Source organism: Malaclemys terrapin, chromosome 1 (genome assembly GCF_027887155.1).
Source record: "Malaclemys terrapin pileata isolate rMalTer1 chromosome 1, rMalTer1.hap1, whole genome shotgun sequence".
NCBI classification, from domain to species: domain Eukaryota; kingdom Metazoa; phylum Chordata; order Testudines; family Emydidae; genus Malaclemys; species Malaclemys terrapin.
In genome coordinates this window covers 82,003,458-82,023,698 of record NC_071505.1, presented here as the reverse complement: position 1 = coordinate 82,023,698, position 20,241 = coordinate 82,003,458, and the positions used below count along the sequence as shown (strand labels likewise).

Genomic DNA, 20,241 nt, shown 5'->3' with positions numbered 1-20,241 from the left:
GAATCTTCTGGATGTCAGGGACCCCTGGGCTTAGCCAAATTTAGAGTTTTTCTCTGCAGTTATTATTACTGCTGACACTTTTCATACACTTGCTAACAATGGATCTCAACGTTCATGAATTAAGTCTGCCACAACCCTTTGAGGCAAGTCAGTATTATTAAACCACAGAAGAGCCATAGGGCACACTGGGTCCCACTGACCGCTGATCAGCCCTGTGCTACAAGCCTTGCTACAGTCAGCAGAAGTTTTCCAAGGGCAAATCTTAAAAGACCCCAGTTTCCTAGCAGCGTTAGCAGCAGGGAGTACCAGGCCTTCACAGTCCGTGAGATTCTGACATCAGAGCCTGTATTTCTCCAAATCAGTATCTTTGGCCTCCAAACTCATTCAGATGCACTTAACAGACTTTTCTGTTGGCATTTACTGTTATCCACTTTTTCATTGACACAGAGAATTCTTCCTGTGTGTTCTATCTTGCCACTCCTCCTGCTCTTGTCCCCTGACCCTTATCCCAACTTTTCCTCCCACTCTTTCGTCTTCCGCATGCCTATTAGCCTTTGTAGTTCTCCTTCTCCATTAGCCTCTCCCTCCATCCTCGCCCTTCCATTTCCACTGCCTCTCTTCCATAAGCACCCCCACACAACACCAAAACACATACACACACACACAATGTGTGAAGAGTTACATATAAATAATAAACAAAATAGAAATGTAGTAAGGGTAAAAAACAATTACACAAAGCAGACATGGTTAAGGTTAAACAAAAGAGTTCAGGAAAAGGATAGAGACAGAGAAGGAAAGCATGAAAACCTGGGTAAAAATTAGAGTTAAATATAGAGAAATGTAATAAGGTTTTTAATATACATATATAAATAACACAAGCAGAAGTTAAAATACCAGAATTAATAATGAAAATCAAAGCCATGGTGGCTAGATACGGGGTTAAGTAACAAAACTTGGGAAGCTGAAATGGTCATATAATATATTTTTAAATACATGAGATAACCACTTTGATAACAAATGACACATTATAAACCCCATCCTGTTTGTTTCATAAGAGAGTTAAGATTTTTGATGAGGAGTAAGCAGAAAGAACAGATGAACTCCTAAAAATAATGATAATATTGTCTCGTTAATATCCCTGGTAAAAAAAGAAAACAAAAGGAAAACATGCAGAATTTATAGCAACAGGAGCCCTGTTATGATCTCCCAGTTGCAGCTTGGGTAACTCCACTGATTTTGGGTGAGTAATTCCTGATTTACTCTGGTGTAAATGAAATCAATATCAGATTTGGAAAGTTTTATTGTTATTCATATTTAATATTCACATTACAGGGTCAATTTTGGGATCCCATTGTACGAGGCACTATACAAACCATCTAGGGCCATCTTCTCCTTTGAGCCAGCTATACAACAAAATATTTTCTGTTTAAGTATTTGTTTTTGAAAAGTAGTTGTTTATATTGATGCTCTTAGAAGATTAGTATGTATACTAAAAACTAATGGGCTTTGGTTAATCTCATAATATAACTTTGAAAGATATTTGAGACTGGTATTTTCTTCCCCAGTTTGGTATCATTCCAGCTATTCCAGGGAAATTATTTCCCCCATTCTTCTCATGCTATTAAATGTCATGATGTCGCAAGTAACACTGGCCCCAGTTCAGAAAACATATAAACACTTGCTTAAGCCCAGTTCCTATCTGGGACAACATTAAAGCACAGGCTTAAAGTTGAGCATGTGCTTAGTGCTGGCCTCTGTTGGGACCACTGTCACTCCTCTAAACATTTCTGGCAAGGTAATCTGCAGCTTGACACAGAACATCAACATCACTTTCGATTTCTCATTTCCTACTTTTAATTTAATTTACTGAAATTAATTCATGTGCAGGCTTGTGAGAGAGAACTTGTAAGGCCTCCTCCTCACCTTGCTGAGTCAACGGGGAAGTCCCATGATGTAAACATGTTAGCCGAACTGTTTAAGTTAACTTAATTAAGTTTTGTACAGACAGGTGAGCATGTGAGAGATAAAAAGCAACAGATAAAATGCAGGTTTAGGAATGGTAGTCTCATGAAGGGAGGCAGATCTAGTGAGGCAAGGCTATGAGAGACCCTTACATGGCACACACAATCACTAAACACATATGAATTAAGGGGACACTAGGGTTAATTTAATTTAAAAAATTAGACTTGGAGCATATGAAGTTTTACAGAACCTACGATCAACAGATCTAAACACTCCCCTGCAATGTTTGCCCAGCACTATTCTACTGGATTTGTAGTAGTATACAAGGTCTCCTGTGAAAATCACATGGTGATATTTACATGAGCTATTTGGTCCTTACTTGATAACTGTGGAAGGATTACACCTAAAAGACTAGCAACCATTTACCTCTGGGAAGAAAGTTCTAAGAGCAAAATGTTTGTAGTCGAGGAAGGGAACAGTTCCAAAACTATCCACCACATCTAAGTGATCCATCTGTAGTTCTGCAAATCCTGAAATAACAACCCCCTGGAATGTTAGCTTTGATAACGCAAAATTATCTACACAATTACAGCTTTCAATATGACCCTGAAAAGAGGTTCTTAAAAACAGTTCTAAGACTTGATGCATTATTTTTCAAGCTGAATCTCTGTGGGATGGAAAACATTGATTGGATGCAGGTTTTTTATCTCCAATTTTGCTCAAGTAAATTGTTACATGCAATGCTATTAGCTTCTAGAATTAGCTACTACTGCACACCAACATTAACAAGAAACTCTGATATTCACATTCCAAACCATTCTATTTCTGTTTAATGAAGTCTATGAAACAAAATATTTAAAAAATGTGAGTGTCTTCATGGCACTTTAATTTCAGAAATGATATACTTATTAAACAAAAGAAAGCTGTGCAGACCTACCATCACGTATTTTTTTCCGAATTTCACATTCTAACAGTTCAATTTGTTGACTCAGTTTACGGGTTAATTGTTTGGATTTGTATCTAGTTACTAGGATTGCCACTAAAAAAAATTGAAAGAAAATTGTATCAGATACTTAATATAGAAATAAGACGAACAAATCTGCTTTATATACCAATACTAACAATAAAATGAAAATGAGTGTAAGAAAAAAAGTAACATTCTTCACTGGTCTACAATTTTTGAGAAGTCGTCTGCTTCAGAGATAAAATGTGCTATTTATTATGTATTTTGATGTGCTGAATTCAAATATGACAATTAAAACATTGGCTACTGTTTGGCTGATTGGCTACTGTTTCTAAGATATTTAATTTTTACATTTTATGTCTATGTATATTGTGTAGATAGTAGAGTTTTAATCATAAATTGTAAACCTAGGTCTTTTCATGTGTTTATGGTTGCTTTACATGATAATATTTCACCTGTCCTGTTTATGTAACACTTTAAAAATCAGCAAAAGGGTTATATAAATAAAATTTATTATGAAACAAAAGGCAAAAAACTATTATGTACATAGTTTAGTCCTATTCAGTGTCTACTCGGCGCTTCTTGGCTTGTCTCTTGTATTCATTAAATGGAGCATCTCTTGTCACTGTCCAGCAATAGTCTGCAAGCATTGATGGGTTCCATTTGCCCTGATAGTGTTTCTCCATTGTTGCAATGTCCCGGTGAAATCGCTCGCCGTGCTCATCGCTCACTGCTCCGCAGTTCGGTGGAAAAAAATCTAGATGAGAGTGCAAAAAAGGTATCTTTAGTGACATGTTGCAACCAAGGCTTTTGTATGCCTTGAGGAGGTTTTCCACCAACAACCTGTAGTTGTCTGCCTTGTTGTTTCCGAGAAAATTTATTGCCACTAACTGGAAGGCTTTCCATGCCGTCTTTTCCTTGCCACGCAGTGCATGGTCAAATGCATCATCTTGAAGAAGTTCACGAATCTGAGGACCAACAAAGACACCTTCCTTTATCTTAGCTTCATTTAACCTTGGAAATTTTCCACGGAGGTACTTGAAAGCTGCTTGTGTTTGTCAATGGCCTTGACAAAGTTCTTCATCAGACCCAGCTTGATGTGTAAGGGTGGTAACAAAATCTTCCTTGATTCAACAAGTGGTGGATGCTGAACACTTTTCCTCCCAGGCTCCAATGACTGTCGGAGTGGCCAATCTTTCTTGATGTAGTGGGAATCTCTTGCACGACTATCCCATTCGCAGAGAAAACAGCAGTACTTTGTGTATCCAGTCTGCAGACCAAGCAAGAGAACAACAACCTTCAACTCGCCACAGAACTGCCACTGATGTTGGTCATAGTTTATGCACCTCAAAAGTTGTTTCATGTTGTCAAAGGTTTCCTTCATATGGACTGCATGACCAACTGTAATTGATGGCAAAACATTGCCATTATGCAGTAAAACAGCTTTAAGACTCGTCTTCAATGAATCAATGAACAGTCTCCACTCATCTAGATCGTGAACAATGTTGAGGGCTGCCATCACACCATCGATGTTGTTGCAGGCTACAAGATCACCTTCCATGAAGAAGAATCGGACAAGATCCTTTTGACGGTCACGGAACATGGAAACCTTAACATCACCTGCCAGGAGATTCCACTGCTGTAGTCTGGAGCCCAACAGCTCTGCCTTACTCTTGGGTAGTTCCAAATCCCTGACAAGGTCATTCAGTTCACCTTGTGTTCTGAGGTATGGTTCAGAGGAGGAGGAGGATGGGAGAAAATGTGGGTCCTGTGACATTGATGGTTCAGGACCATTGATGGTTCGTCTGACTCAAGTGAGAATGATTCTGGTGCATCAGGAACCGGCAGTCCTTCTCCGTGGGGTACTGGGTGTATAGCTGATGGAATATTTGGATAATGCACAGTCCACTTTTTCTTCTTTGACACACCTTTCCCAACTGGAGGCACCATGCAGAAGTAACAATTGCTGGTATGATCTGTTGGCTCTCTCCAAATCATTGGCACTGCAAAAGGCATAGATTTCCTTTTCCTGTTCAACCACTGGCGAAGATTTGTTGCACAAGTGTTGCAGCATATGTGTGGGGCCCACCTCTTGTCCTGATCTCCAATTTTGCAGCCAAAATAAAGGTGATAGGCTTTCTTAACCATAGTGGTTATACTGCGCTTTTGTGATGCAAAAGTCTCTTCACCACAAACATAGCAGAAGTTATCTGCACTGTTCACACAAGTACGAGGCATCTCTGCTCACTTTGGCTAAACAGAAATGTGTCCCTTTGCAAAATCAAACACTGACAAATAAGAGAGCACGACACTGTATGATTTCTAGAGCTGATATAGGGCAATTTGTTCAGCAGAGTGATGTAAGCTTCGTTATGATTGCATCATCCATGACTTCTAGGAATAACATGATGCAATTCATATCATGTATGACGCAATACCAGCTTCAGATCGCATCATTGCCTAAAAAGCAAGTACTGTCCAAACCCAGTCATAGATTTATTCATAGATCCAGTCAAAGATGTATTTTAGTCATTTCTGGTTTAAATTGAGATCCCTTCCCTTTATAACTCACTTATCCTCGGCAATTCCCAAGTCAAGGGTTGTATATACTGACCTAATAGCATATCTTGAAAACTAGAGCCAATCAACAATTTTAAGCATAATTTTCGTTCTCAGTGACCCAGAATTAGTAAAGTTTGACTACATTTATTTCAGAAGCATTTTGGCTGTAGAGCAGTGTTATTATTAATTTTAGTAGCACAGAGGAGTCCTAGTCATGGACCAGGCCTCAGGAGTAAAGCCCGGTAGCTGCACCTGCTCTGTACTCCTGACACCTTAACAAACCAGTGAGGCTTCCTGACAGACCACTCTGCCTGACTGGCTGAGGAAGCCAGCAGGCCGGTTCTTAAACTCTGGAGCAGCAGTAGCTACCTGGCTGCTCAACACACAGGCCCACTGATTCTCTGCCTCATCTTTTGCCACACCCTGCTCCTGCTCTGCTCCTCCACAGATCCAGCCCAGACCTTGCCCTGTACCCAGCCTTGTTTCTGTCCTGTCCCAGCCTTGCGCCTGCCTCAGAACCAGCCCTGCTCCTGCCTTCCCTGACATCTGATAAGTTGGATCCGACCCTTGGCACTGACTCCTGACTCCAACACTGTCTCAACCCTAGTCTCTGGCATTCAGACTCTGACTTGGGTTCTGACTTTCGGCCCTGTGTTCCTGATTCTAATCCTTTCTCAACCCTTGGCTCTGGCTTTCAGACTCCGATCACCAGGCCTGATTCCCGTTCCAAATACTAGGCCTGACTCCTGCTCAGACAACTAGGCTCAATTGCTTAAAATAGGATCCGCTGACAATAGTATCCCATTGTGCAAGGCACTCTTTAATAACACACTCCTTTTATTTGGATCTCAGAATTATCAGGCTGACTTTCTTTTAACAGATAACACACTCAAATCTGCATGCTAAGCAGCAGCATCTGACAGACAGTGGAATAAAACTCTTCAAACTTGACTGATTTTACAAGAAAGAGAAATATTTCCAAATTGCTTAGTTAACACTTGTGAGAGAGGAGAGGCATTGACAAGGGTAGCAGTAAAGGCTGAGACATGCCTCTCACTACAAAATATGATGGAGTAAAAATACGGCAGAATTAGAATAATGAAAAGAATGGGTGAGAAATAAACACCTGACCAAACTAACTACAATTAATTAAACTCATGAATCATCTAAAATGGGATGATCACAACCATTGTTTGATGGTAAGCAACTGTGCTGGAGACACTCGCCCTTGGGGAGCTTTGTTTTGACAACTGGGAAGGCGCTAACTTGTGATGTAGGAATGTAGGCCCAGATCACCAGAGGTATATAGCCACCCAACTCCCACTGATTTCAATGGGAATTAGGCACCTAAAGACATTTGAGGATCTGGGCTGTAGTTCCTAGATCTTGCATGGCCACATGGTGCATTTCCTGGAAGAACTGGCTACTGAAACTGCCTTATTACATCTTGTAGTCTGTGATGATGAACTTTACCACCAGAGCAAAATAATCTACCTAGCTGTTCCCAACTGAACCTGGGAAAAATATCAGACTTTCTGTGATCATCCTGGACAATCCCAGACACTTTTAAGGTATACACAGTAATTATCTCTTTCAACAAATCAAATTACAGGGTAATGCATAACAGTACTTACCAACAATTACACCCAGTAATAAGATAGGCAGCAAAGACAGAACATAAAAATATTTGTGCGATGATTGCTTTTGAACTTCCTGCGAAAAGTTTCCTAATGTGACCTAATGCAAAAATAGACAGCTGTATTAGTGGAATGTAGCTACTCTAGTCCATGTTTGCAGAAGATCATGTTCAATGGATAAATCAACTGGTCTCTTCAGCTGAAGTGATGAACCCTGACTAGGTAAATCATTGGGAAGGAAGAAGCAGTTTGGAAAAACATATATGAACTGATCCAAACATAACATTTACCATATCTTAAGTTAAACCAAAAGAACAAAACTGTGCTGTGTGAAAAATGTAAAACTACTGACAATGAGCCAAATGCTGCCATCACTTCTATTTCAGGCTAGCCTCACTGAAATTAATGTGGTGTAAGCAAAGGCAGATTTTGACCTCAAACCAGCCAAATATCTGCACTCACCAGAATCACTGCAAACAAAAATGTTGTCATTTTCAAGAGAGTAAAAACAAATTTTCACAGACAAAAACTGCTCTTTTCACTACAGATGTCTACCCTGATCAGCAAAAAGACAAATGTAAGGTTCAAGTCAACACCAAAGAAAAACAACATTTCTGGTAGAGGCCTTGCACCAAACCTAGGTCATTTCCTTGCACTTACCTAGGCTCACACCTCTGTAGCCCAGCCCCTGGATTACCTCCCCCCCCCCCCCATGGGGAATTACTTCAGCCAATGGAGCTTCACAGTTACAACCAACCACACCCTGAAGGTGGCACAGATGGCACAGCTGCAAAGCATGCATCCTGCCCTCTTCTCATTGGTTCTGCTCCAGGGAGGTTGAGAGGAGCAGCACTTAGTCCCTTGAAGTCCTCATAAGACACTGTGATAGCTCACAGGTCTTGAAGTTTTCATATAGCTTATCAGATACACATGGACAAATCTTGCAAGTTCACCTAAACCTGAGCATGAGTAGCATCACAGCAAGACAACTTGGCTGTGAAATATTTTAGGTAAGATATGTTATAATGCTATTTCACTCTTTAATTATAAAGGATATCTATGATCAGCTAATTAACATCTTAGGACCTATTTTATAAGCATAAAAACCAAACAATGTTAAATCACTAGGGAAAGAATTTTTACTCACCCAAACTTTCACAGTGGATAACTCAATCTTGCCTGGTTTTTCCCTATCGACTTTGCACAGTATAGTAGTACGATCTAGGGTTTGGGTAATATTTTGAACCCTGAAGATGATAGGTTCCAAATGTATATCATTCATCATGTGAGTGAGAGTGACGCCAATCTCATTTTCAGAAATATTTAAGTTGTCATTTTTTTTCTGAAGAGAACAAATTTGAAATGGGAAACTATTATTAAATGTGGTAAAACTTTAAACTATCATATGTGAATTTTTGTTTGATTTTTTTAAAAACTTACATATAATTTTAATTCCAGATGTGGGTCCATCTCAATATGCAGTTGATAGTCAATAAATATAGGGTCAGGATAATATTGTAATTGCATACAAGGTATAAGGACAGTTTCCACTTTTAGTGACACATCAAAACATTTATACTCTTTTGAAAGGCTAACATCTGGTGTTAGGAAACTATATGGAGAAGTACTTCCAGGACATCCAGAGACCTAGGAAAAAAAACAGCAAAACTCTCAGTGCTGAAGTACTCCAAGGTACATACAGTAAGAAACTGAGGCACTCAATAGCACTTTTAAATCCTGCTGACATCACATGGGAAACTTATAAACCTTCTATTTAAGAGCAATACTTTGTGTACTATATTTGAAGTAAGTTCTGTATTGGTCATTTTTGTTCTTTTAAGCACCAATCATAGCACCAGCCATGCACTCTTCTAAGGCTGTATCTATGTTGGTGATGGAGAGGGTTGCTGGAATGCAAGGCCTTTCAGGAAGTGAAGAAACGGAAAAATCGGAGGGAGAATCCTTAGAACTTTAAGGCCTTGGAGAACTATGCATGGGAATTAACTATTTTAGACCTTGACTGCAAATATTTAAACACATACATAATTTTACTGATATGAGTAGTCCCATTTAATTCAATGGGACTACTCACCTGAGTAAAGTTAAGCATGTGCTTAAGCTTTTGAAAGAGCTTAAGAACAAAAATTATTCCTTTAAAAACACATATTTTGTTATTGCAAAGGAGTCCAAGACTTACAGTAAATTTTAATCTCTGGTCATCTGAAATAATGATACTGTCTGTCACATTCAAATTTCTCCCAAAGAGGGTTATTTTGCGACCGCCACTATAAAAAAAAATTTAAAAATTGAGGGGTTAATGTTAGTTTTTCCCCACAAATAAATACATATCTTGTTTTCCTGTTTACATTTCAAACATTTTATTCAAGAAGGAACTACTAGCCACAATGTATAACGGTTTGCCTTGGTAACAGTAGATAAAATAAAAACAAGTTGCAGAGCTAGGTAATTTGTATGACTGATTTTCCAGTTACGTTGAAAGTACTTTCAAAGATACGATATAGTTACATGCCTCTTTCATGGTGCAAATCCTGTTTGCTCACGAGAGATCCAAGGCAAGTCCCAAATGATCTAATAATCTATAGGGATATATTACTTCTCAGTTAGTCATACATTTTCTTCCATTCAAGTAGCAACAATGCATTTGCTTGTATTAACCAAAATTGTGCTCACTAAGGGCTAGCACCAGAGCATAAGCCAAAGATCTACCTTGAGCAAGGAGCATCACATTGTTTTGCTGCTCCTGGAGCAACCTAGGACTATGCACAATTCCCGTTGTCTTTTAGTAGGAGTTGAGGGTGTAGAGCACCTCACAGGAAGCATCTGGCACTTTGTCCCAAAGACAAGTCAGTGGAGGCATTTCATACATATTACTTAAGGAAGGGGAATTTTCATTTTATGTTCAGTTCACTTCTTTTTTTTAAAAGATACTTTTACTGTACAGGAGAAACTCTGCAGCTAGTCCTGAAGAGGAAATTCACAATGTATGGCCAAAATAAATTATGGGGGGAAATCAAAATATGTTTGTGGTACGTTGGCACTTTTGTTTTAGAACTCAGTTTAGTACCGAGGTTTATTTTTCATTTACTATTAAGGAGGGTTAAAAATAGTTTTGTACTTTTCCACAAATGTATCTTTCATGGGGCTAAATTCTTCCCTGCCATACACCCAAATGGGTTAAAGTGGTGATTAACTGGATTATTGGATCAGAACCTTATCGTGTGTAAATGAGTACAGCTTCACTGAAATCCAACACAGGTATCCCCGTTTATACCAGCCGAGGACCTGGCAGCCAGTTAAGTTTACTAATATTACCATAGTATGATAAAGCTTTATTAAATCTATAAAAAATAAAACCAAAACAAGAATTACCTGGCCCAAGTGGTGTTTGGCTCTATTTTAGTACATGATGGCTCAGAGACATAATATACTGTGATTGGTGGTGAACATTGACACCCATTGGCCTTTATGCATACACTCTTGGCCTCTTTGCGTCCAGGTGGGAGAGAGACGCTCAGGTGTGTGTCATTTAACACCTTGCTGACTTGTATGCTGGAGGAGAAAGAAAAACAGTGCAGATGTTTTTGCAGCATTTTAACTAGGTCAGAGACACTCAAGCTGTGACTCTAGAGCAGTGGTCTCCAAACTTTTTTGATCGTGCTCCCCTATCAGTAAAAAATTTTTGAGCATGCACCCCCTGCTGCGCAGCAGGGCCAGCTCTACCATTTTTGCCGCTCCAAGCAAAAAAAAAAAGTGCTCGGACTCCTGCACGAACTGCCGAAGCAAAAAAAAAAAAAGCCCCGCTCGGACTTCCGCCCGAACTGCCAAAAGTGGGTCCCTGGGTCTGATCATGCAATGCAATCCAAGTAGCATTAAACAAACTGACAGAAGCCCCCATCACCTCTCCATGTTACTGCAGGCAGGCCATAAACTGAAGAGACGGAGAGAGGAGAAAAGACTCCCAGAAAGAAGAAGTTACTCACCTTGTGCAGTAACGATGGTTCTTTGAGATGTGTGTCCCTATGGGTGCTCCACTGTAGGTGTATCTGCGTCCTTGCACTGCTGGTTGGATAACTTTGTTAGCTGTCCGCCCTGCCCGCACATGCGTTGCTCCTCACCTGCCACGAGGCTAGCCAGTATGTGCGGGCGACCCTCTTCAGGTCCTTCTCTACCACAGAGTCAATGACAAAAACTCCAAAGTAGAGGGGAGGAGGGCGGGTCATGGAGCACCCATAGGGACACACATCTCAAAGAACCATCATTACTGCACCAGGTGAGTAACCTCTTCCTCTTCTTCTTCAAGTAGTGTTCCTATGGGTGCTCCACTGTTGGTGACTCCTGAGCAGTGCCCACCGCTGGAGGCAGGGACTTTGGAGTCAAGTCTGATATGGATGATAGCACGGTAGCACCAAATTTGGCATCTGCAGCTGAATCACCCAGGATGGCATAGTGTTCTGCAAAGGTATATGTAGATGCCCAGGTCGCTGCTCTGCAGATTTCTGATATAGGGATACCCTTGGAGAAGGCAGCCAATGAGGAGATCGACCTTGTAGAATGCATGCATATTACAGAGTGAGGTGTAACATTGCGCAATTGGTAACAGAATATAATACAGCCCGAGACCCACTTGGAGAGTCTCTGAGCTGAAATCGCTGAAGACCTTTTGATCTATCTGCAACGAGGAGGAAGAGTCTTGGAGATTTTCTGAAGGCTCTTGTCCTGTCCAAATAGAAGGCCAAAGCTCTCCTCACATCAAGCATGTGAAGAATGGCTTCCCTATTATCGTGATGAGGTTTGGGATAAAAGGTTGGAAGCTGATTTACGTGGAATACGGAAGTCACTTTGGGAGTGAACTTTGGATGTGGTCTAAAGCGTGACCTTGGGGATGCGCCATTGGAACTGCTATTTCCCCTATCCTTCTTGAAGAGGTGATGGCTATGAGGAACGCTGTCTTCATGGAAAGGTGAGGTAATGAGCAAGTGGCCATAGGCTCAAATGGCGGTCTACCTAGTACTTTTAGCACTAGGTTGAGATCCCATTGAGGAATGGGAAGTGTAGGTTGTGAGAAGAAGTTCATTATGCCCTTAAGAAACCTCTTTGTAGTTGGATGAGAGAAGACTGAGTAATCTTCTACCTGTTGGTGGAAGGTTGCAACTGCTGCTAAATGGATCTTTAGTGAACTAACGGAGAGTCACAATTTCTTGAAAGCCAACAGGTAGTCCAGGATTACCAATAGGGTGGCTGTATAATGGGTGATGCCTTTAGGTTGGTACCCTATCTGGAATCTTTTCCATTTTTGCAGATAGGTACGACGAGTAGTTCCTTTCCTACTGTGTAACAGCACCTCCTGTACCTCCTCAAAGCAAGATGTCTCCATGTGCTGGCACCACGAAGGAGCCATGCTTTGAGCCAGAAAACCCACAGATTGGGATGAAGAGTGCATCTCTCGTTCTGCAACAGGAGATAAGGAGTGATTGGAAGAGTCATCATCGGTGGATATAATGCCAACTGTGACAAGTAAGGATACCATGTCTGTCTGGGCCATGTAGGAGCCATGTGGGAGTAATCAGTATGATGTTTCCTTTTTCTCCAGGAGCTGTAGGCAATGTCTGGCTAAAATCTGGGGGAAGGATTGTACTATCTCTATCAACGAGGAGAGACTATGGAATCTGTGATATGAGAGGAGCGCCTTCACCTGAACAGAGTCGAGGTTGGCTCCTATGAATTCTAGCCTCTATACATGTGTTAAGGTCTATAGGCCCAGATTCAGAAACAGATCCAGTGTGGTCTGGGTGATTCATTGGGCCTCTGTGAAGGACTGTGCCCTGAGAAAGCAGTCATCCAGGTAAGGATAAATCAGGATGCCCCGAGAGTGTCAGTGGACCGCCACTACCAAAAGGACCTTGGAGAATATCCTAGGAGTCGATGAGAGGCTAAACGGGAGTACACTGTACTGGTAGTGGTCCTGGCCCAGCATGAATCTGAGGTAATGTCTGAGACTCAGTATGACAGAAATGTGGAAGTAGGTGTCACAGAGTGTGGGGGGACTCGGGGCCCTGCACCCCCGGCTTCCTGCGATTCATCATGACTCTCAGCCAGCCAGTAAAGCAGGTTTATTTAGACGACAGGAACACAGTCCAGGACAGGTCTTGCAGGCACAGACAACAGGATCTCCCTCAATTAGGTCCATCTTGGGGTCCTCGGGCACTCCAGCCCCCTTGGGAGGTCAGAGCCCCGTCTGCCTCCCAGCCATATCACCAGCCAGCTCCCCTGTCAGCATTCAAAAACCACAGTAAGAACAGTCCCAGTTCGTCAGAGTAGGTATCTTGAAAGTCAAGGGCTGAGAACCCATCTCCTTTATCTAATGCTGGAATAATCATTAATAGGATAACCATCTTGATTATCTGTGCTTTGATGTATTTGTTGAGTGCTCTGAGGTTCAGTATGGGTCTCCAACCTCTCTTTTTTCTTTGGATCAGGAAGTAGCAAGCGTAGAAGCCTTTGCTTCTGAGATGTACGGGCACAGGTTCTATGGCGCCTATGCTGAGGAGATGGTTTACTTATAGATGTAGTAGACTCTCAAGAGAAGGGTCCCTGAAGAGGGACAGGGAAGGGTGTTTGGAAAGGGGGTGGGAGGAGAAATGAATTGCATATCTGTTCTGGACGATCTCCAGCACCCACTTGTCAGAGGTTATCTGTTCCCATGTGCTGTGGAACGGGGAGAGATGGTCTACGAAGGGATGGGCAAGGTTTTCCAGTTTGAGATGGTGAGGAGAGTGTTCTATGGGCACCTCGACCAACCCGTCAAAATTGCCACTTCAAAGTGGAGGGTTGAGATAAAGTCAGTTGGGGTCCTGATTACTTTCACCTGGAGAACCTCAGCTTCTTCCTCTGTGGCTCATAAGATCTTTATGATGAGTAGTGAGATGCATATTGCGCTGATCAGGGCTTGAACGGTGGCAGAGGACTGTACTTTCTTTTATAAATGGGAGTAGAGATCCCAAAGGATCGAAGAGTCGTCTAAGAATCCTTCAGCATGTGGAGAGACACGTCAGTCTTCTCTGCGAATAACTTTGTTTCCTCAAAAGGAAGATCCTCCACCGTGGTTTGGACTTCTCTAAGGAAGCCGGACAAATGAAGCCACAAAGCCCGTCTCATCACAACAGCCGTGGAAATTGATCATGCTGCTATGTCAGCTGCATCTAACACAGACTGGAGGGACATCTTAGCCACCCGTTGGCCCTTGTTAATTATGGTTTTGAATTGGTCCTTATGAGAGTCAGGGAGTGGGTCAATAAAGGAACAGAGTTTTGGGTAGTTCTGGTAGTCATATTGTGCTAACAAGGCTTGGTAGTTTGCTACATGGAACTGGAGGGTGGCAGAATGTAAGATGTCCACCAGTTTGTGATGGGACTTTGTCACTTCTTCTTGTAATGGTATTTGTAGGGCTTCTGCCACCCTCTGTGACAAGTCCTGGAATAACTTGAAATCATCCGTCATCAATGGTGGTGGGGGTGGGGTGGATCACCATCTCATCTGGTGAGGACGATGAGAGATGGGCTTGGGAGTGACTTCTTCTTCCACCTCTGCCTCAATTTCTTCCCCTTGTCCTGGGGGTTCAGAAGCCCTCGAAGCCACAGCTGAAGAAAGGTGTCTCCTTGCTTGTTTGTATGCCATGCTGGAGGCATGGAAGGTTTGCTGCCTCTGAGCCTGCCAAGAGTCCCAGTATGGCCATTATGGTGGGTAGGGGCCCAGCGGCTGGTAGCATGGATGGCCAAACCAGGGAGACAGTGGATCAGGTGGGCAATACGCCTGATGCCCATAGTGAAATTGGGCCCAGTATGGCAAGTGAGAAGAGCATGGGGAACCCACGTCTTCCTTTTCACTTTCCAACTCCAATGATAATGGTGGTGCTATTTAATGAAGTTGTGTAAAGCAAGGAGACCTCGGTGAACCCGGGGCTCTGAGTGAGTTAGGTACCTGGGCTCCAGTATTAAGTAAGTGTGAATCCAGGCGTTGGACATCAAAAGATCCGTCACAAACCGGAAATCAGGCAGTGCCGATAGTGTCAGTACTGGCAATGCTTGTCAGTGCTGAGCGGCTTGCACCAATGGAGTCGGGGATATGGACCTGGCTGCAATGTCCGTCGGTGCCACGTGCACCGGAGTCAGTACCGGTGCAGATGTACGTACTGACGGAGCCTTTCCCAGGGTGGATCTTCTGTGTCTTTCACACTTCTGCAGTACCAGTGCTTCTTTGCCCATGCCCATTGGGTCCTTGAGCAGTCCAACTTGTTCTGTTGGCTTGGTACTATGCGTTCCCTGGGTACCAGTTTTAGCCAGCTTCCGTGCCATTGGTACTGATTATATTGATGGAGCCAGGGATTGTTTTCGGCTCGATCTGGGCTCACTATGGGCACTCACAAACCTTAGTGGTCCTGTGAGTGGCTAATCTCTCTGGGCTCACTTCCCTATGACATAGAAAGTTGCCTTGAGAGTTCCCGCCGGGATTTTGGGGGTTGAAGGGCCAACTCCATGAGCAGGAGTTTAAGCCTTATCTCTCTCTTTCCCGGACCTGGGCTTCAGTTGTTGGCACAAGTTACACTTTTGTGGAATGTGCTTTTCCCCCAGACCGTGTCCGACAGTTACTAGGATAGATTCCTTGCAACTGAGGCACTTTTTGAAGCATGGAGAGATGGCATACCCTTGTCCTGAGGGTCCCCCTCAACAGGTTTGGCAGGAGGCAACTCCTTTCTTCTTCATTTTTCTTTCTTCTTATTATTTTTTTTTAGGCAAGGCCAAATAAAATGCAAACAAGGAAACAAAGGAAAAAAGGCTTCAAGGGAAGTTAAAATTAGCAAATCTAAAGGGAGTTAACAATCCGTGAAAGGACTGCTTTAGCTATGTCTCTAGCCAAGGGTGGTTGAGAAGGAACTGAGGAGGGTGTCACCCGTGCATGCTGGCTAGCCTCATGGCAGGCAAGGAGCGACACATGCGCGGGCAGGATGGACTGCTACCAAAGTTCTCTGATCAGCAGCGCAGGGATGCAGACACACCTACAGTGAAGCACCCATAGGGATACTACTTGAAGAAAAAGGGGTAGGAGGAGAAGGCAGCTAGTCAGCTGAATGAAGAAGTTGTGTGCCACAAACACTGCATTGTGGCTGTTTGATGAAGTTGTGTAAAGCAATGTCAGGTTTCCATTGCACAATTAGCATGCATCTCTCAGTGCCTCTGAAGTGACTCTTCAAGATTGAGTATCATTAATCGAGGGTAATCTAGTCTATTTCACTACGGGTTACACTGTGCAATTCTTATTCACATTGGTGAACAGGCACTTACACAAACAGTCTCACTGAGCACTGCACACTCTATGCACTCAGTTGTCACAGAAGTCTCCAGTACCGGCAGAGTTCTGAAGCAGGGTTGGGATTTGTTGGGGTGGGTCAAACATGGCGCAAGCATTCCTATGCCCCAACTATTTTCTGCCTGCTGCAAAGCCCAGAGGGGCAATGGCACCTGAGTATGAGACAAGGGAGCCTTCAGAACATCCCTTACTAGTACCAAGGGCTGAACCAGGATCACTCTGGCAGCTCCAGGATCCAGAATCAGATGTGCCCCTCCCACCTGCCCACACCATCCCTTGGGCTGTGCACTAATGCAGGGCTGTATTTCCACCATTGTTTTCAGTGGGAGTTGAGAGCCAGAGCACCTTACAGGATGTGTTCAGCACTTGGCTAATTAAGGGGTCAGTCATGTAAATAATGGGCCACATTTTGCCCTTGACTGTAAGTCAATGAGAGCTGCATACTTGCCTGTGCATCTAAAGGCAAAATTTAGCTCTGGGGTATGTGTGTAATTTTCACTGTACTAAAAATATAAACATAAATATTTGTATTATTTGGACTCACTTGTCTTGTTTGCAGCTACTGGTTCCAGTCAACACCACTGTAATGTTTGACGCTTCTGTAAAGTTTGCTCCTTTGATTATCACGTCTCTTTTACCTAACACTGATATCCATACAGGTTCTATGGAAATATTGCAGAGAGGCTATTGGAAACAAAACAAAACCTGGTTAAAAAAACAAGCTATTGAAAAAAACAAATGTTGAGCTTATGCATTTAAAATATTTTTAAATGAATCAGAATTCATCTTTCTTGTTAATTGTAACATATTTGAATCCGATCCTGAGAGGTGCTGAACAGCAACAACTCCTTTTCAAGTCTTCTAATTTTAGCAATGTTAACGTTTGCATTTCTACTGAAATAAAACTACCAACAGGAAGTGCAATCTAACATATTGATAGATATGTATCACAGAAATCCACTTTAAAACGAAGCTTTATATGTTACTGTTCCACAGTTCAGAAAAAGCACAACCTGAAACAATACCTGTGATCACTATAACTGAAAGAGTTCAGAGAAACAAACGGTAACTCTAGCCAATGGTATGGCTGGCTAGAATTCTAGAATGAAAAGACAAGAAACAGGATAAAGCTGGCTCATGGGACACTTTTTAAGGCCATACACAGGTTTTTGAATACTATAGAGCCACATTTCAAGGAAAAGTAATTTACATGTGCATCCTCCTGTGTATAAAAATGACAATATGTGTGGTGACGTCCCAATAGCTAGCCAAAAATGTTTGAAAGAAACATGGCCAATTTTAATAGTCACATTTCTTTCTGGACTTCTTATTTTTACTTACTATTGTTAAAAAAATAACATGTTCTCTAATTATTTCAGTTTGTTTATTTGGTGCATTTGACACCAGAGTGTGTGTAGTTAGTTTAGCCGTTTCCACTGTATTATAATCAGTTAGTCAGTTTCCTCTGTGCGCATTATTCATGCAACAGGGGTGAGAAAAAAATATCTAAAAATATAGGAAGGTATGACTCTAAAACCACAAATTGGTTGGGGCCTTCAAGGGTAAATGATTTTTAACTATTTTTTAAAAGCTAGTTACATTACAAGTTAAAAATGACCCTTTAGGATTTCGAGTTTTGTGATTATCCAAATTTTTAATGAGTCTGTTTGTGGGCACAACCATTGACACACTCCCTTGCCCGGTTTAGAGCTTGGTTCAGCATGGCTGCTGAAATATCGAAAGCTTCTACCATATGTTCTCCAGCTCATTTTATGCATGTATGTCTAGAAAACATTGCTAATTTATTCAATGAGAGCACACTGTGTTCATCATGATTTGCTGCTTCACCTCTCTACTCTCAGAGCAGTGTCATTCACACCAGTGTTTCCTCTCATGGTTTATATCCATGTGCAGAACGAATTTTGTTATGTGCACCAATATGGAGGTGATGTGTCACACATCACCTTCATATTGCTGCAGGGGCTGAGCAACAACACAACACAAACAGTCACAGCACAAACAGTCACAGCTCAGGCCCTTTGGTGCAGGGGCTGAGCAACAGTCAGTTCAGGGGCTCAGGCCCTCTGGGGCAGGGGCTGAGCAAACAAGCAGTATGTTCAGGGGCTCAGGTCCCTTTTCCGTGAGCGTCGGGTGAGGGGGAGCCTGCCACCCGTGAGCGGGGGTGGCGGGGGGGGGACGCAGGCCCACCCACTCCACTGCATCCCAGCCCGGGGCCCTAGCAGCGGTTACTGCCGCTGCTAGTCAGTGGGGTGTCCTGACCGAAACACACTGACATCGGCTCACATGTGTCTACAGCCTGACCAGGGTCAGCTACCCCCGGGTTACTTCCGTGTTCCCCCTCAGGTTCTACCTCGTTGGTGATGCCAGGTTCGGGCCAGTCCAGCAGCATTGGTTCCTCTGGTCCGGGGCTTGGGGGTAGGTCCGGCAGCTCCTCGGGGAAATCCGACCAATGGGGTTCGGGCGGCTCCTCCGGATAACAGCAGGGGTGGAGGGGCTCTGGGGGCTCCTCGCCTTCGTAGTTGGTGTGAGGCAGGCCTGACGGCTCCTCCCAATACCGGGTGCGGGGGGGCTCCTGCGGCTCCTCCTCATAGTGGGCTCGGGGCAGGTCCGGCCAGTTAGGGTAATGGTCTCGGGTCTCAGAGGTCTCCTGGCCGCGAGCTCCCGGTGGCACGTCTGCTCCCTGCGGCAGTTGGGCTCTGACTGAGCTTCGGCGGCCAGCTTTTATATTTCCTGTCCCGCCCCTTGACTTCCGGGGGCGGGAACAGGCAGCGGTGTCTCCACCCACTCGGGTGCCTGCAAGGGTGCTCCCTCTGCTGGGCAGGAGGGGAGCCACACCGACTCACTACACACACACCCCCTCAAGACTGGCTCCCGCGTACCGGGGCCAGGTCCTTCCATCTCCCCGATGCGGGATAGGAAGTCCGCATTTGCATGGTCCTTGTCAGCCCGATGCTGAACAGTAAACGCATAGGGCTGCAAGGCTAGGTACCAACGCACAATGCGGGCGTTATTGTCCTTCATACGCATCAGCCAACGGAGGGGGGCGTGATCCGTGACCAGGGTGAACGGTGCCCCGAGGAGGTAGAAGCGGAGGGCATCGCAGGCCCATTTCACGGCGAGGGCCTCTTTTTCCACGACTGCGTAGTTCCTCTCTCGGGGGAATAGCTTCCGGCTGAGGTACAGCACGGGGCGGTCTTTTCCGTCCACTTCTTGGGACAAGACCGCCCCCAATCCCACCTCGGAGGCGTCGGTCTGAAGGATGAATTGGCGATTAAAGTCCGGGCTGTACAGAACCGGCTCCTGGCAGAGGCACTTCTGAAGCGTCCGGAAGGCGGCCTCACACTCCGGGGACCATTGCACCTGCCGGGGGCTGTCTTTAGTCAGGAGCCCCGTTAGGGGCGCGGCTATGGACACGAACTGGGGGATGAACCGTCAATAATATCCAACAAGGCCCAGGAACTGCCGAATGTGTCGTTTGGTCGTCAGGGTGGGAAGGTCCACAAGGGCCTGGACCTTTCCCACGAGGGGTTTGACGCGCCCGTCCCCAACCGTATAGCCGAGGTAGGTGGTTTCTTGCCAGGCAATACGGCACTTTTTGGGGTTGGCGGTCAAACCACCTGTCGCAGGGACCTCAGGATCGCCGCAACCCGGGGCAGATGGTCTTCCCAGCGGCGGCTATAGATGACTACGTCGTCGAGGTAGGCGGCCGCA

At 43.9% G+C, this 20,241-nt stretch overlaps 1 protein-coding gene across 1 annotated transcript in view; it reads right to left on the bottom strand.

The window, feature by feature from the left end:
• Positions 1-20,241, bottom strand: part of PLXNC1 (plexin C1) — a 102,542-nt gene that overhangs the window by 33,794 nt on the left and 48,507 nt on the right. Inside the window, exons 10-17 of the mRNA XM_054028142.1 lie at positions 17,054-17,193; positions 10,516-10,695; positions 9,323-9,410; positions 8,566-8,772; positions 8,273-8,467; positions 7,123-7,225; positions 2,900-3,001; positions 2,389-2,492 (exon numbers count right to left, since the gene is read on the bottom strand). Coding sequence (XP_053884117.1) covers positions 2,389-2,492; positions 2,900-3,001; positions 7,123-7,225; positions 8,273-8,467; positions 8,566-8,772; positions 9,323-9,410; positions 10,516-10,695; positions 17,054-17,193 — 1,119 coding nt within the window. The remainder of the gene's footprint in view (positions 1-2,388; positions 2,493-2,899; positions 3,002-7,122; positions 7,226-8,272; positions 8,468-8,565; positions 8,773-9,322; positions 9,411-10,515; positions 10,696-17,053; positions 17,194-20,241) is intronic.